The sequence below is a fragment of the Miscanthus floridulus genome, chromosome 10, assembly GCF_019320115.1.
Source record: "Miscanthus floridulus cultivar M001 chromosome 10, ASM1932011v1, whole genome shotgun sequence".
NCBI classification, from domain to species: domain Eukaryota; kingdom Viridiplantae; phylum Streptophyta; class Magnoliopsida; order Poales; family Poaceae; genus Miscanthus; species Miscanthus floridulus.
The window spans coordinates 12,547,671-12,565,636 of record NC_089589.1 but is presented as its reverse complement, the minus strand read 5'-3'; the positions used below and the strand labels follow the sequence as shown (position 1 = coordinate 12,565,636).

At 50.3% G+C, this 17,966-nt stretch overlaps 2 protein-coding genes and 1 pseudogene across 2 annotated transcripts; 2 read left to right on the top strand and 1 right to left on the bottom strand.

Moving 5' to 3' along the window:
* Positions 1 to 220: 220 nt before the first annotated feature.
* Positions 221 to 7,104, top strand: LOC136486266 (DNA-directed RNA polymerase V subunit 5A-like). The gene is made up of 4 exons (XM_066483143.1): positions 221 to 641; positions 1,962 to 2,138; positions 2,378 to 2,491; positions 6,716 to 7,104. The coding sequence occupies exons 1-4, from the start codon at positions 267 to 269 to the stop codon at positions 6,839 to 6,841; spliced, it is 792 nt and encodes a 263-aa protein (XP_066339240.1). The 5' UTR covers positions 221 to 266; the 3' UTR covers positions 6,842 to 7,104.
* A 77-nt stretch (positions 7,105 to 7,181) lies between these two features.
* Positions 7,182 to 9,270, bottom strand: LOC136486267 (two-component response regulator ORR9-like). The gene is made up of 5 exons (XM_066483144.1): positions 9,032 to 9,270; positions 8,808 to 8,899; positions 8,603 to 8,680; positions 8,432 to 8,502; positions 7,182 to 7,612 (listed from the first exon to the last, which is right to left on the bottom strand). The coding sequence occupies exons 1-5, from the start codon at positions 9,135 to 9,137 to the stop codon at positions 7,351 to 7,353; spliced, it is 609 nt and encodes a 202-aa protein (XP_066339241.1). The 5' UTR covers positions 9,138 to 9,270; the 3' UTR covers positions 7,182 to 7,350.
* Positions 9,271 to 14,892: 5,622 nt separating this feature from the next.
* Positions 14,893 to 16,933, top strand: LOC136488024 (uncharacterized; annotated as a pseudogene).
* The last annotated feature ends 1,033 nt before the right edge of the window (positions 16,934 to 17,966 follow it).

Below are 17,966 nucleotides of genomic sequence, written 5' to 3'. Positions count from 1 at the left end.
CACCGAACCCCCTTCTAAGCCCGCCGGAGTTGAGGAAGAAGAGTGGGCTGCCCGCCGAAACCCTAGATGTCGCCGGAGTTGAGGAGGAAGAGCGTGGGGAGGTAGGTGACTGATGGAAAAAGCAAATTTTTAGGAAGGAGTAATTCTGTTTTTTTTTAAGTGCCAACCTATTATTCCTTTCATTTCATTATCGTTAAGAAGAGTGAGATTCCCCCTTGTAGCCAGTACCCACCTAAAACCCCAGCCCACCCAACCCAAGAGCGAAAATGGATCTAAACCAGTTCGTCCCCTCCCAGCAATCGGCGCTGACCATGGACTCGGCGGAGAGCACGGCCGCCGCCGCCGCGCGCGAGCCCAACGGCGCCGCCCTGGCCATCGACGACCACGACGACGACCACGACGCCGTTCCCGAGGTGGCCGCCTGCATATCGACGATGCTCGACCGCGGGGGCAGCGTGGAGAGCCACCGCCTCTTCCTGGCGCGCCGCACCGCGCTGGAGATGCTCCGCGATCGCGGGTACGTCGTCCCGGAGGACGAGCTCGCCCGCACCCTACCGGAGTTCCGCGCCTGGTGGGAAGACAAGCCGGAGCTCGAACGCCTCGCCTTCTCCACTACCCTCGCCTCCGACCCATCCAGCAAGGTGTTTTTTTTTTCCTTCTTCGTCGTCTTCTTTTCAGTTAGTTTTTACCCTCATGGTATCATACTATCATCGTCGGTGAGGCTTCAGATGTTCTTGCATTAGGGTTAGATTCGTGTTCTAGCGCACGATTTCAACCTGCATTCGGGTCCTGCTCCATCAGGTCTGGCTTTATACTTCTGATTTAAGGAACCTCCCACAATTGATTCTTGTTACTCATTAGTGCACTAGAACCCGATTGTGCTCAGTTATGCATTGTGCCGTGTAGGTACTGCGAAATTGAAGAGTTTAGGAGAAGAGGCACATCGGCTCTTTCCTACCCTTTCTCACTGATTCACCCTTGCTGTTTGCTGATGTTAGGTGTGGTTGCCCGTATTGTTTAGGGACATTATTATTCTTGCGCTTATGATTGTCAGGGTTGAGAAAATTGCAATTATAGGACACGAAACAATGCGCTTCGCTATTATAGGACTCCAAACGTCGACTTCGCTAAAATGACCCATGAAACGTTGGCATTTTGTTATACATGACATTTGGTCTTTTTAATCACTTTTCTCAACTAAAATACATGTATTTTGCCATGATGTGACCGTATTGCCCTCAGGGCTTCAATTGACGTACCTTTTGCGTGCTGGGGGACAGAGCGCCGAGAAACCTGCTCCACCGTGAGCCGTGACCATTTTCTCACAAAAAGGCTGCCAAGAATACAACGGATGGACCAGATCACCACTCACCAGGAGAAAGGTACGAGTGTTCCTGTGCTCAGCAGCCAGCGCTTTGTGGTTTTGTGGAGCGCACCGAGCCTGGATTGAAGTGGCCTGACACGCACATGCTTTTGGTTTTGGAGTACGTACCATCCTTTTGTTCTCAAGAGTTGAAAATACCGGGGGAGGGGGGAGGGGGGGGGGGGGGGGGGGGGAGGTACGTCAATTGAAGCCCCGAGGGCAATACAGTCACATCATGGTAAAATACATATATTTTAGTTGAGAAAAGTGATTAAAAAGATCACATGTTATGTATAACAAAGTGCCAACGTTTCAAGGGTCGTTTTAGCGAAGTCGATGTTTGGAGTCCTATAATAGCGAAGCGCATTGTTTCGCGTCCTATAATTGCAATTTTCGGTTGGCACCATCCTGCAACTGGGATGGTATCAACTTAATTTGTTATGTATGTATCTACAAAAGTTAAATGATTGCGTGCATAGGTATAGTAGGGGTACTTTTATCTGTTGTCTTTTCATGCATATAAGGTGCTTGTTTATACCAATTGTTCTTGCCATAAGAGAAGTGAGTAAAGGATGTGTCTCAACTATGTGTTATGCAGGTGAAAGTTGTGTTCTGTCCACCCGAACCTGTCAAACTCGCAGCTATCCGGGTGGTATATACCGGAGTTAAAGACGAGAACTTGTCCAGACTGATTCTGATCCTGCAGGGCAGAATAATGTCTAAAGCCAGAGAATCTATCAAGGAGATCTTTCCATATAAAGTTGACATGTTCCAGGTCAGTTTTTGTCTAATCTGTTGGCTGTTCTTCACATTTTGTTCTGTCTCTTTAAGTGAGTGACAACATGGACTCTTTGGGTTGTAACTACAATGCCCAATCTGAATTTTCACTATGTGTTCTGCAAATTATGATCTTGACATCAAGTGTTAATTCGGAAGATAATGTAAAGTTGATATTTTGCTGTTTTATCTTGTATTTATTCCTGTATTCATATCAATGCGCTCTTCCAATGGTAGATCACGGAATTACTGGTGAACATCACTAAGCATGCCCTCAAGCCCAAGCATCAAGTGTTGGCTGCAGAGGAGAAAGCCAAGCTCCTGAAGGAGTACAATGTGGTGGATTCACAGGTATGCTCCTCTATAATTTGTTGAAGTTACTTAATGATGATTTCTTACTGCTTTTATTATACTGGAATTGGAAGTCATGGTGCCATGTGAATTTTGTTAGCCTTCTTTTGTTACATCTTGTGGAAAACAGCAATGCAGCCTGGTGATTGCTGTCGGTTGTTGCTTTTCATCATACTTGCTAAGCTGCTGTAACACCATGATTTCAGCACTCGATTTTGTTTGCAACATGATCATGGCCATATGGGATACTGAAGTCTCTTAGTGTGCTTTCTGGGTGTGATGATTGACATTGCCGATAACTTATTTTTTTTGAAACAAAAGGCAGGAGCTCTGCCGCTCAATTAAGACGAAAGAAAGTAATAATGTACAAGAAGGTTAGCCAACCGAGTAGCCAAAATGGCACCCGAGGGGCTAACCACCCCACGCGACGCGAAAGAGCACAAACACGACACACTGCCATGGATCATCGTTGCCGAGCATGGAAGCAAAGCTGCCAGCAGCTTGGACATCCCATGGCAGCCCACCCACTGGTCACCTCCCGATGGGTCCTAAGGAAACGGCCGCCACCGGTCATCGTTGCCAAGCTCAACCAGCGAAGAGCAGCTCCGACTTCCAGTCGCGAACCCATGCCTTGCATCGAGGCCGCGGCGATAATCCAGATGCGACGCCTTCAGGAAGGGAGTGACGCCGTTGGCGCCACCGTCGCACGTCCCGAATGGACCGGGTTTTCACCCATGGATAACATGCTAGAGGGGAAAACACGACACCCCCAACAGGGAAGCGGCGCCCAATGGCGTCGCCATCGCCAAGGCTTTCGCCCAAGAATCCTTTAGCACGAACGCCGGGTCGCGAAGCCGGACCCCCTGCCAGCCTACACCGCCATCGTCGCTGTCACGCCGCCCCACGGAAGCCCCTTTAGAGGGGCATCGACGCAACGGTTGCACGTAGCAGCCGCACAGCTGCGTCGGCCGTCACCCCCTCCGTCCGGGCCACGCAAAGCCGGCCCTGGCTCCGCCGCTCGCGTCCTAGTGCCGCACGACGAGGCCATCACTGACCACCTCCGTCGGCCCAGGCACCCGCCGATGTCGCAGCCGACCTCGCCGCCAGCCGCAACAGGGCGTGTGCCCCCACCATCTCGGGCGCCGCCCCCGCCCTGGGATGGCCGGATTCGGACACCAGGTCCCGAACCCAGCGCCCCCTGCCGCCGCCGCCTCCGTCTTGACCACAACCGCAGGCACCGCCCGCCGCCGGCCCCGAAGCCGAACTGGCCACCTAGAGCCTAGATCCGGCCACCCGGGCACCGGATCTGACCCCACGTGGCCTGGACCGGCGGCCCCAGCAGTCGCTGCTGTCGCCGTCAAGAGAGGAGGAGGGGAGCGCGCGGAGGAGAGCTCGCCGCCGTCCCCTGCGCCAGGGCGCCCCCGCCCGCACGCCGCCGGCCAGCACGCCACAGGCCCGCGAAGACGACCTGAGAGTGCCGCCGGTCCGCAGCCAGAGCCCCACTCCCGCACGTCACCCCCGATGGCCACAACCAACACCACGCGCGGGGAAGATAGATCCGGTGGAGGGGGGGCCGGATCCGTGCGCGCCGGAGCAGGAACCCGGTCGTCGGCCGCAGCACGCACGGGAGTTCCACCGAAGAGAGAGAGAGAGAGAGGAGGAGGAAGAGGAGGAGGAGGGAGGAGAAAGAACCCCTAGCCGCCGCCATCCTTGCCTTTCGCCGGCCTCCGGCGTCGAGCTCCGGCGGAGGCCAGGCATTGGAGGCGTGGGGGCGGGGCCTAGCGGTGGCGGGAGGAAGCGTCGCCCGAGTCGCCCTCGAGGAGAGAGCGACGCGGGGGCCTGTCGCAAAGAGTATTTTGCCAATAACTTATGATATTACCCTGCTGCATGCACTAGTCACATGGAAATATTGAGTGTATGTTATGGGGCTGGAGGATTGAGAGGGAGAGGGAGAGGGAGAGGCGGCGACGGAGCTGCAGTACCCGTGGGTACTGTTCACGCAAGGGAGAGAGGGCAGGAACGGCTGGCTCCCAGGGGAAGCCAGCAACTTAATTGTTGCTTGTTCCTTGACTATAGCTGATACATGGTTCTATTTTTTATAGAGATGACTGACTTGGCCCCTAAGGAAATATCCTAACCGAATCAATCTAACATATATCTTTCCTAACAAACCAAACCACATATCTCTTTCCTAATAAACCAAACAATCTAATCTAATCTGTTCACGCGCTACAGCACCGTGTCGCTACAGTACCGCGTGGGCCCTGGGCCGGCTCTACTTGCCATAACACTACTTCACCCCTCGAAGACAGCTCGTCCTCGAGCTGTGGCTATTGCTAGAGCGGAAGACCTTGCGGTCCAGAGAAGATCGCCATGGCAGACCTGCTTCCTCCTCGAGGTGCCAAACTTGGCTGCTCCATCTGATCTGCGTGGAATCGAATCCGCCCGGATCGAATGCATGGAACGCTTGCACGTGGAGTCGATGGTGCCCTCCACGAGCAGCCACCCCCGCTATGGGTGCAGCCGAGCGGGGTTGTGCTGGAGGCGTACTCCAAGCGACCGATGGAGCTTTGAAGGCCTGCTGCTTAGCCGGCGGAGAATAAGCGAATGCAAACAACCACGGCCTTGCTCGAGGGATCGGTGCTGTGGCTCGTAGAGGCAGCGACAAAGGCACCATGTCCGCCAATGTCGGTGCATGGATGATCGCCTGCATTGGTGACACCTGGTGGGGTTGTTGGCGAAGCTGGTGATGAGACTGCCGGAGTTATGGCAGCCGGGGCCTTCATCGGTGATGTGGCGAACTCCAACGGGGCCTGTGCGGCGGCCGAGGGCGCCGTGCCCGTGCTGTCCATCGAGGGCGACGCGGCGGAGAGCGTCGGCATCAGGCTGCCGCCGTGGAACAGGGGGCCGTCCACCCCGCCGTAGAAGACGCCCGGAGCCGGGGCGCCGCCGGGCGCCAAGACAGCCCCGGTGGCCGCAAGCGGCGGTAGGTGCGGCTGGGTACTGGGCGCCGTGTAGATGGGTTTCGATGAACCGGCGATCCAAGCCGGAAGCGGTGACGGCGACGGCGGGAACTTGATTTGCTGGATGGGAACGCCCTGGGACCGCAGCAAATGGAGGGGCACCCCCGTCCCGCTGGTCTGGGGCATGCCGTAGGGGAAGATCGCCTGCGGCTGCGACGGCTGTGGAGGTGGTGGTGGTGCTGGCTGTTGTGGAGGGGGAGGTGGTGGGATGAGGGCGGCCAGGGTCGCCTGCATGGCCGCCATGCCGCGGGCAATCGCAGCCACGTCGGCGGCCAAAGATTCCAACGTCAGGGGCGCTCTCGAGGATGCGGACGACAATCCCGACGCGGCCGACGGCGCTGGCGCTGATGGCAGGGCGTGGACATGATCGAACCAGAGATCTATGATACCAGATGTTATGGGTGTTATGGGGCTGAAGGATTGAGAGGGAGAGGCGGTGACGGAGGTACAGTACCCGCGGGTACTGTTCACGCAAGGGAGAGATGGCAGGAACGGTTGGCTCCTAGGGGAAGCCAGCAACTTAATTGTTGCTTCTTCCTTGACTATAACTGATACAGGGTTCTCTTTTTTATAGAGATGACTGACTTGACCCCTAAGAAAATATCCTAACCGAATCAATCTAACATATATCTTTCCTAACAAACCAAACCACATATCTCTTTCCTAATAAACCAAACAATCTAATCTAATCTAATCAGTACCGCGTCGCTACAGTACCGCATGGGCCCTGGGCCGTCTCTACTTGCCATAACAGTGTAATTCAGTGAATTCCATCATTTATATTGTGCTTACAATGCTGTTGTGTTTATGCGTGTCTCACTAAAATGCAACTTGGTGGCATTGAAACTGATGATCCTCCCATATTTTCATAGTGGAGCACTGTTATCACATTATAAAGAAAAATAATAATTGCAGTGTGAAGTTTATTTCACCTTCTGTTTATGTGTGTTCTAATTATATATTGCTGCCTCCTTACATAATGATATGCAACTCAGAAAATAAAAATATGCTTGTAGTTGTGGAGGGGATACTGCATTTCATTTATTTTGGCTAGTTTATTCTTGACATGCCTCAGGTGCAATTCCCACTTGTTATTAGCTTGTTGGTGCTTCCCTTGGTTATTTCTTTTGATGGAGCTAGCCCTACTTGTGGCTAAATAATTTCATGTCACTTCACTGAAACTGGTGCTTGTATCTTTCAGTTGCCTCGCATGCTGGAGAATGATGCTGTTGCTCGCTATTACGGACTAGGCAAGGGAACTGTTGTTAAAGTTATATATGACAGCGAGCTTACCGGGAACCATGTGACATACCGATGTATTTTCTGAGGGCCCCGTGCATTTCGGTGGATGAAGAGTCTCATAAGCAGTTTGTAAAAATTACCTCTCAGAGGGGCAGGTGATACTGTTCTGCTAGGCCAGTGTAAACTCCTAATTATGTAGGATGGAACTTGCTGTAAGCTATTGGTAAAACCATCTTGTGCCAAGTTACTATGTCACTACAAATTGCCGTACCTAAGTGCTGGTCTTAAGCTTGGAAGCAGTAAGACAACTAATTCTGTAGTAAGTTATCTCTGTCACTTTCAGTTGTCTCTGATGGCCTGCTAGGCTGTTATCATAGCTGTCCTCTTATATAAATATAACTGAAATGTGTTGCAAAATCACTTGATTCGAATCAAGCAGTATCCAGTTATAGGATTCCTTTATATTTTGCAAATCAGTGGCAAACATCTGTGTTACAAATCAGTAGGCCAAAGGCTAAGTAAAAGAAAGAACAAAGAGAAGGGGAGGAAAAAAGGAAAAAGAGGGGGGTTAATTGTCCTATTATCAGTCTGCAGCTAACTGTGCCTTGGTCTGTTTTTCTGGGGCAAAATTTCTCCGTTGTCCTCTGCCTTTCGCTTTCGGCTGCTATCGCAGCTGCTCTTGTTCGTGGGGTTACTACAATCGTTGCTGTTGCTGTTGCTGTCACTCTGCTGGTGCTGTTGTTCCTGCTGGTAGTGCTCCCTGCATCTGCTTTTCAGTATGTGGGGCTTGAGCTTGCTCATGTCTGATAGCCGCACTGGTTTTAGGAAAAACTCGTCGGCTCCTTCCTCCAGGCATCTGATTCAAAATACAATTGAGAAGTGAGTCAGTGATTTCTATACTTTTTTTTACCTAAATCTGATCTCAACTAAGAATATATCTTCTTTTTTTACTTTTTTGTGTTTTTATCTTTAATGTACACTTGTCCATTCATAAACATCATATCTTTTGATTCTTTATTTGGCTTCTTTTCTGCCGTCTGAGTGTGTTTAATAAAACTTTCTTCAGTTTGTGCACCGTGCGAGTAGACAGGAATAAACCGGGACAAAGACGAGTGGTGCTTGCTAGTGAGCTGTCTGCATCAAGAAGCCTGTTTCATGGATACGGCAATATGGAAGGAAGATCTACAAGATCGATTCCATATCTTTTCTCTTTTTTTGTTGGTTATTATTTGACAGCAAACATGTCAAGATTATGCTAAGCCGGTGTGAGCTGTGTCATGGGTGGGGCGGTTCCTCTATTATACAACATGTGGCACTGCAACCAAAAAAAAAAAAAAAAACATGTGGCACCAAAACATTAAGGATTCGGAGAGATTTCCATATCCAGTTTGGTCCAAGCCTATTCATTTGTGTCTCCATAGAGAGAGAAAAAAGGAACTTTATTAGCTCTCTAAAAGTTTTCTACTAATTGTCTAGTAATTCCTCAGCAAGAGCATGCTGTCAGTCATGCAGGACAGGAACATAGTAAATGGAAGAGTTGTTCTCATGCTGTAATTCTACTTGCTTCTCAGTGCACTTTTATCTTTGTACACTTAACTTCGATTTTTTTTCCCTTCATAAACACCAGGAGATGATCCGAAACAAATTATATACATAGATCCATAAGAGTGTTCACCTGTTGATCCTTGAAGGGATGTTCTCAGACGACATGATCACGACTGGGATATCTCTAAGAGACGACGATTCCTGCTTGAACAAACCAAGCATGCGTCTTCATTAGACCCTGCTCTCTTCAGCAGATCATACACCAAGAAACACTAGAGGAGATAACATGGTTGATAATTACCTTGATCTTCTTGAGCAGATCATACCCTGTCATGCCAGGCATGCAGTAGTCCGTGATGATCAGGTTCACCGTGATATCCTGCTTGTTACCCACAAAGAACGAAGCAAAACCAAAACACATCATCAGAAACCTTTCGTCAGCTCAGACTAGCAGGAACAAGCAGAACAAACAGCTGCACACGACGATCTGTTCATCTTCTCCTTACCAGCTGGTGCGCGTGGACAGAGACCGTGCTGGCGTCGTCGTCATGGATGCCCAAGAACTGCAGGGCTTTGCTCCCGGAGTCGACAGTGGTTACTGCAGAAACAGAGCCAAAAAAAACTCTCCATGAGGTCCGTTCAGGGTCGTCGATCGTCGTCCCAGCAACCAAAGCAAAGGAGGAGCGTGCGTGCGGAGGTGCAAGCAGGTGAGTAGGTTACTGATGAGTACCTTGGAAGGAGGAGGTCTTGAGGAGCCTCTCGATGAGCTTCCTGTCCGGGAGGCTGTCGTCCACGGCCAGGACATGGAACGGCCTCTCCGTGGCCACCACCGCCATGGCTGGCGGAAGCAAGCAAGAGGAACAGGACGGCGAAGGAAGGAGGATGCCGCTATGAGCTAGCAGCAGCAGCAGCAGAGGCAGAGAGTAAGGTTTGCAGTAGAGGAAGGAAACTGAAGGTGAAGGGTGTGGGTGTGGTTGAGTTCACGTATATATATACACACACACTGCACACAACTACACAAGGCAAGCACATGAAAGGATTCCAGGAGATATGAGGGAAAGCGAAGGAATAGAGAGGGTGGAAAAAGGGGGGAGGTGCGTGTGATGACCAAGAAAATCCCAGCGCATGGAAAAAGCAAGATCCCGGGCGGATTTGCTCCAAATCTTGCCAGGAATTGACTCCTTGCATCCACATCCATCCACGAATCCACGATAGGGTACAGAATCATAGAATAGAACAGAGAGACGGGGACGTCCGGGCTGGGGCAGCAGCAGCAGCAGCAGCAGCCGGACCCTCTCCGAATCCTGAATTCTGGAGGAACAGCAGCCGGAGCCTTTCGCAGGGTCCACCAGAGCACCACCATTTCCTCGTGTTCCCTCGCCCTTTTCCTGCTGCCGCTGTCGCCGACCGGAAAGGGTGAAAGATACGGATCGGTTTCTGTGATTTGGTGAATCGGCGGGAACTTGTGCATCGCATCGGCTTGTTGTTGCTGGGAATTCGTTGGGATTTGCTGCACTTTTGTGGCGGCTTGCTTGCTTGTTTATGAAGTACCAAATCCCAAAGGAGTAGCACTTGTGTAGAAAGTACACAGCCTTGTGCAACACTATTCTGTTTGCTCGTTGCCGGTGGCGAGAAGTGTGATTCGATACCGCGCGGCGCGTGTTAAGGTCCCGATCCAACCGTCTTGTGTTGATTTTAGTTGCTCTCTTTGTTGTTTGTTTTCGTTAATAATGCCATTGCTCCGAGCCTGAAAAGGACTAGTGTTGCTCTGTTGTAATGCGTCGTCTAAGTGTAAGTGAGTAGCTTTCTACTCCCTGCATCTCAAATTATAAGTCATTCTACTTTTATTAGAGAGTCAAAGTATTTCAAGCTTTACCAAATTTATATAAATAAAACAATAACGTTTATGATATCAAATGAGTATCACTAGAGATTTAAAGATTCTTCATCAATTATATTTTTATAGTATTCCTATTTAATATCATAAATCTTTGTAATTATCTCTATAATTTTAGTCGAACTTCAGATGCTTTGATTTTTCAGGACAAATTAAAATGACTTGTAATTTGAAACTATTAGGTGCTTTTAGTGTCCGCTTTGGCTCGATTCTCGTGATATCGGATAAGCAAGGTCCCATCCCCTTCCCTGATCTCGTCAGCGTATTTGGTGTGCATCCGCAGCGTGCCTGCTGCCTAAGTACGTCGCGAGTCAACTCGAGAACGGCACCTCTGGACCGCTCCGATCCGATCCTCCGTGCTTGTGCCAACTCAACTGCCAAGAAGGGTGTGCCGTGTGCGTAGTATGTGTTTTTATCTCTCTCCGTTTGGTCTGGGCGTCTGGCTGGTAGAGACGAAATGATACGCGATTTCCCTCGGCTTCGTGACTCGTCACGCCACGCCAACCAAGTCTCGACCCGACCTCCCCTAAAAAAAAAACTCTCGACCCGATCCAAATGTCAGAGAGAGAGAGAGAGAGAGAGACAGGCGATACGCTTCGATCGCGTTCGCGTTGCTCGGGATGCGACAGCGAGCGTGGGATCCGATCCGATTCCGATCGACGACGACGGGTCGGTTCCGTCAGGTCAGTGGTCAGGTCCCGAATCCTCCACTGCGCAGTGCCCACTGCAGATCGCCGCGAAAGCCAGCGAGCGGCGTCTCCGATGCATCCTCCACCTGCTCTGGGATTCCGCTTTGCTTCCCTTCCCCACTTGCGCCCACGCGTCCCCTCCGGTCCTGGGCCGCCTCATCTCTCTCTCTCTGGCCTTGGCTTTCCTTTCCTTGAAGAGTACCTACCCGTCCTACCTGCAGTGCAGTGAGTGTGAGTCCTCGGCGCGCGCTACCTGCGCTGTTTCTACGTGGCCACAGCCCAGGCAGGCACGCCGCACGCCGGTAGCCGGCTCCGGCCTCCACACAAGTCCACTACACCTGCTGCTGGCCTGGTTATATGAAAATCAAGTGGCCTCTACACAAGTACACCACGCTATAACAGTCCCTCGTAAGGTGGCCAAAACTAAGGCACCTGATCGAAGCATTGCCGAGGGAGAATCGAGAAATATTCTTACTCTCACCCCACTCACCATGACTCCCAGAGAAATACTTCATCCTTAGCATGGGTATTCAGACAAAGCACGTTGAATTTTAGAGTGTGTTTGATTGAGCAGTAGCTATGGAAAAAAAGCTATTGCGAGCTGTGAAAAAGCTGCTACGGAATGTCAGCTATGAGAAAGCTCAAAGCCGTTTGGCTGAAACAGCTGTGGACGAGCTCTTGTGAGCTGTAAGCTGTGTAAAATGTCTATAATACCCCTGTCCGCTTTAGACGATGTTTATATGCAAATTGGTTGTAAACTATTATGTTATTCATTGATTCACTGTAAATAACAATTTTAGAAAAGGGAAATTAATTTTGAAGCTCTGAACTTGGGCCTGCATCCCAATTGTGTACCAAATTTACCAAACTTTGAAGCTCTAGGTCTCCCAAACTGTTGAGAATTCGATCTCTGCCCTTGAACCAAACTGGTAGAGTTATATACCAAGAACAAATTTGATTAGGGTCGACTAAAATTTTTACATGCAAAATTCAGAGAAATTTGGCAAAGAACAGAGCTACTCCAATCAAACACAAGGCTCTGCTCAACTCGTTAGCTGGCTGCTCTGCTGGCCCGAAGAAACAGCGGCGCCGGCGGGAACTGCACAGCGAGCGGGGACGGAGCTCTGTGGGTGGCCGGGGATAAGAGGAGGGCCATGGCCGGGGATGAGAGGAGGGGCGAAGAGGCGCGGCCGGCCCCGGCAGCCGGCGGCGGGGACACGCTGGCAGAGAATGGGAGCCACGGGGATCTGCTTGTCCGTTGAGATGCTCGGAGACGCCACCGCCAAGCTGCTAGTCCATCGAGCACACACCGAAGCCAGGGACGTCGGCGAGGAAGCGTCGTCGCCGAGTTGCTCGTCCACCGCGGACTCCTTTCTCGCTCAGATCACAGGCGAGAGCGCGAGCAGGACGGGTGACCCTCATGGATCCCAGGTAGGATAGATCCAAGGCAGGGCGGTGGAGGGCTGCGGCGGCCTGGGGGACGGCAACGAGCAGCCGACCTCGTGGCCCCGGGGAGCAGCGCCTGGGTGGAGGGCGGCGGCGCCTGGGGTGGAGGGCGCGCTTGGTGGAGGGTGGTAGCGCCTGGGGTGGAGAGCGCCTCGCGCTCGTCGAAGGAAGCCGCCTGGAGAGGAGCTCGACGGAGGAAGCTCGCGCTCGCGTGGAGGGGAGCTCACCGGAGGAAGCTCGCGCAACCCTAGCTGGCAACGCCGGGACGAGCGGGCGCCGCGACTTCTTTGTCGGATGGGGAAGAAAGACGAACCGGTATTTTCCGCTGTCTCCAACAGGAGAAACAGGAGACCCAATATCAAAACGCTATCTAAAAAAATATCTATAGCCTCCAAAAGAGTAGACCAATTTTAGATATCAGAAGAGGTATAACTCAAATCTGAGTATTCTCTTTTCTGAAGACCCATTTACAGAAAGGGTTCTTTTTCAGGTCTCGTTGTTGGAGAAGACCAAAAATGGATATTGAACTCTTTGCCTGTAGCGCTACCCAAACGTGGAATGGGTCTTGTATTTTGGGTAATGGTTGTTGAAGACAGTCTTAGCAGTGGTACTGCAGGTAATTTTTGCCTACTTGGGGAACGAGCCGTAGCTCGGACGGTGGGTTCTCCCGATGCGGAAGCCACCGGTCGTGCGTTCGAGCGCTGCTCGGCGCATGATTACCACCGAGGTTTTTCACACGTGGATGCGCCACAATGGTCAGGGTGACGTGCCCGTCATGTGCAAAGCCTTCGATGACTTCGGATACTTCCCAGCCACGTACATCCTCTTCGTATAGGTGTAGGTCTAGCTTGCGTACTAGGGTGTGTGTGAGTCAGTGTGCGTTGTGATAGTGTGAGTTGGTGCGTGAGTTCAAATAGTACAGCTTGTACTTGAAGAGTTGAGGCATAAAAAAAATTGCCAACTTGCCGCAGCGGAAGCCGATGAAAGCTGGTGTGGAGAGGCCGTGAATCTTTCGCTGCGTGGAAGCCGGCTTTGGGCCAAAGCTGCTGGCCCATCCGAGGCCTTTATTTGGCTTTTGGCTTCTGGGAAGTAAAAGCTGCTCCCAGAAGCCAAACCAAAGGGACCTTTAGATAAGTAGAGCTTTACATTTTTCTCTCTATCTCTTTCCAAGAAGGCTATCATTTATCCTGGTACTGGGTATTTCTTCTCTAACATCCTGATATGTGATAAGGCACTGTTTGCGGTTTTGGAACTAGGAGGTTGCCTCCCTCCATCGTCGTGGCTTGCCCACGGAAAGAAAAGACTTGGTTCTTGGTGAGCATCTTTACTGAGATTGGTTGGACACTGCAGTAGCTACACACTGCCAATCCCTTGATGGTCTAAGCATGGGAAACCAGCTTGAATTTCTTAATTGGAGCACCTTGGACAATCTTCGTTGTGAAAGAAACAATTTCCACTGGCTTCTAATTCTTTTTGCACCATATGTTAGTCCATTGTTTCTCTTCTTTTCTTTCTCCCAAATTTTAAATTCTCTTTGCCAATATAAAAACCAACGGCAACTAACAAGAGAAAGTGGTGATATGAAACTAGAAGAACATGAAAGCCAATAGGGGCTCCACCCAGAACCAAAGGCTTTCGCATAATTCGCAGGCTACTTGCCAATGTGTGGCCTGTTCGGTAGGCTGGCTGGGTCAGCTGGTGCTAGGCTAAGCTTAGCCGTTCGGCAGCCCAACACCAGCTGCACCAGCCGAACGACTGATGTTATAAGCCACAGCATCCAGCGTGCGTTGACGTCTCTCACTTTCTCCCCTTTCTCCCGTCGGTGGCTAGGGTTCCACGCACACGCGCCACTCGTCGCCGTCTCTCAGCGCGTTTCTCAGCGGTGGTCTGTGGAGCATCGCCGGGCCCCGTCGGTGGCCACCGGATCCGACCGCTGCCGCCTCTCTACGCTGTCCTCCTCGCCGGGGCTGCGGTGACAGTGACGTCCTCCTCCTTCCCCCACTCCGCCTCCATCAACGGCACCTTCACCCAGCAAGGTAACCCCCGAATCCCATGCCGCCGTCCTCTCACCTGGCCGCCTCTGAGCCACAATTGCTCGTCTTGTAGTTTCGAAAGGATCAAGATGCCCAAGAGGGGGTGTGAATTTGGCTAATTCTAAAATTCTTTGCAATAATTAAATCCCACACTTAGCCCACTTCACCCCTTGTGCTTAGAATACGATGCTATTGATCTACCGTACAAAAGTTTAGCACCCTAAGTTCCAATCCTACTCTAGCATGACAATTCTAAGAATGTAAAGACAAGAAATGAATTGCTCAAATGTAAATGCTTAATGTAAAGAGAGGAGAAGGAATGCGGCGATGTTTTACTGAGGTATCGGAGAGTCGCCGCTCCCCACTAGTCCTCGTTGGAGCACCCACGCAAGGGTGTCGTTGGAGCGCACAGGGCAAAGTTTGGCAAAATAGGGTGCGTCGTGATACATTACGATAGATTGGAAGAATCGTGTCTGCCAATCCAGTCGAGGGGGAGCGTTACTATCTTAGGGTTCTCCTGAACCACATGGCAGGTGCAACCTCGTTTGAGTGTCTAAGGACCGTGGATGGCAAAATCCTACCGACCTTCCATGAAGCTGTAGAAAGAAGGGGCTTAATCGAAGAGGACAACACGCTGAATGAGAGTCTTGTTGAGGCAACCGGGTGGATGATGCCATATGCGCTGCGAAGGCTCTTTGCAACAATATTGGTATTTTGTGAGCCCAGTGATATGTTTGGACTATGGGAGAAACACAAGGAGGCAATGTTGGAGGACTACAGGCGCAATAATCAATCCACCTTCATGGTGGAGCAGATGGTCCTCATGGATATTCAAAAATTGCTACAGTCAATGCAGAAGGATATAAAGATGTACCCACTTCCTGATATCGACGACACATATGATGCCTCTCGTGATATTCCTAGAGAGATTTTTGAGGAGGCTAGCATTGAGGTTAACGAGGATGATGTGGCTCTGTCAGACACCCTTAACAAGGAGCAGCGGGCTATATACGATGAGATCATGTCCTTGATTGATACTGAGGACGGGGGTATCTTCTTTGTGGATGGTCCTGGCGGGACCGGAAAGACTTATCTGTACAGAGCACTTCTCGCTACTATACACAATCAGAAAAAGATTGCAGTTGCAACAGCTACATCTGGTGTTGCGGCCTCAATAATGTCTGGTGGCAGAACCGCCCACTCACGCTTCAAGATTCCCCTCACCATCGATAATGGGGCCTTTTGCACCTTCACGAAACAGAGTGGTACTGCCAAGCTGCTTCGGGCTGCATCCCTTATTATTTGGGACGAGGTGACAATGATAAAGAGGCAAGGTGTTGAGGCACTAGACAACAACCTTCGTGATATAATGGACCGACCAGAGTTGCCGTTTGGAGGGAAGACCGTGGTGTACGGTGGAGATTTCAGACAGGTTCTTTCCGTTGTTCGGGGAGGGTCAAGGGCTCAGGTAGTTGGTGCCTCGCTGCGGATGTCGTACCTTTGGGATTCCATGCGGCATCTAAAACTGGTGCGCAACATGAGGGCAAAGAGCGACCCGTGGTTTGCAGAATACTTGTTGCATGTCAGTGGAGGTTCTGAGGAGGCGACTGTTGATGATGAAATCCGTCTTCCTCATGATATATGTGTTCCGCACACCGGGGAAGATAGTGATCTTGATACTCTAATTGATTGCATATTCTCTAACCTCAATGCAAATATGTCAAGCAAAGATTATATCACCTCTTGAGCGATATTATCTACGCGGAACGAATGGGTTGATATGATTAATATGAAGATGATAGGTCGTTTCCACGGGGATAAGATGGTGTACAATAGCTTTGACTGTGCGGTGGACGATCCGCACAACTACTACCCTGAGGAATTCCTTAACACTTTGACACCTAATGGTCTACCTCCACATGTGTTGAAGCTGAAGATTGGTTGTTCGGTCATATTGCTTAGAAACATTAACCCTGCGAACGGACTTTGTAATAGTACCAGGCTTATCATACGAGGGTTCCAAAAGAATACCATAGACGCTGAAATTGTGTTGGGACAGCATGCTGGAAAGCGGGTTTTTCTGTCTTGAATACCCTTATGCCCGTCGGACGATGAGATGTTCCCTTTTCAATTTAAGCGAAAGCAGTTCCCTATTCGGCTCAGCTTCGCAATGACTGTTAACCAGGCACAGGGGCAGACTATGCCTAACGTCGGGGTATACTTGCCGGAACCAGTGTTCTCGCATGGCCAATTGTATGTGGCGCTATCAAGAGCTACAGCAAGATCCAACATTAGGATCTTGGCTGTGCCGGCTGCTGAGAAGGACGTGAACAAGGGAAAAGGGAAAGAGAAGGGGAAGAAGAGACCGACAAATGATATATTCACAAAGAATATTGTATATAAAGAGGTTCTAACTCTATGAAAGAGGTAATGCATTACACGTCGATACATATTTTTTCAAGATATATCAATAGTACTTTAACTTTAAAAATTAACAAATAACTTATGTGCAGGATACTTCTAACTACAACTTCAACTATCTATATGCTTCAGCTGCAAGAAGTTAGATGCCGCATCTTGGACTTGAAAATCTTTTGGATTATCTTTGATTGGTGACCAGCTGCAGCTTGGTGTTCGTGCAAAGCACGTTCTCTTGGTCGAAACATTGAGAGATTAGATTCTTAATTGTATAATATATTGTAAAACATGTATTGTAAAACATAAATTTGTTATGATTAAGGTGAATGCTCATGTATTGCAACTTGTAAAACATCACGATTGCAGTATCTATTTTAGATACAGTATAACACGTGCTCATACATATGTTATCGTGATATTATGTGTACCCGTTGCAACGCACGGGCATTTAACTAGTTAAATTATAATTAAAAATCAGATAGGCCCACCCAACTGAGCTGTGGATGGATCAACGCACAACCCAAAAACAAAAAACAGAGCAGCACCAACGAACCACAAAACCCAGGGCCTTACAAGCCCAGCCTCTCCGCTCCGAAACAGGGCCAGCCAGCCAGGGCTGACGCCAACGTGTTTCATGGGCCCGACTGCTGTGCACTGGTGAACGTCTCTCTGGGCCAGCATACTAACTGGGCTGCGCGGCGGGGGTATATCGAGCTCGGGCGAGAGCTGGGCTTAGGCCGTCTGCACAGAGACACAGGAGGGTGACAGGGAACCGCGTGCCGCGTTCTGTGTGCTGCCTGTGCCTCGCAATCAGCAGCGGGCAGCCTTGCAGCACCGTAGCATTGCAATGCACGGTGTGGGTATGCCAAGCCACTCCATGACGCATCCATGTCAACTCGAGTAGATTCCAAAAAATTTCACCCAAAGTATCACATCGAATATTGCGGCACATGCATGGAGTACTAAATATAGACGAAAAAAACTAATTGCACAGTTGAGTGAGAAATCACGAGACGAAACTTTCGAACCTAATTAGTCCATAATTAAACACTAATTACCAAATACAAACGAAAGTGCTATGGTAGCCAAATAGTAGCCAAACTCAAAAAATTTTGGGAACTAAACGTGCCCTAAATATAAGCACGCCACCGCCGCCTATCAACACGCGTCGTCGTCTGACAT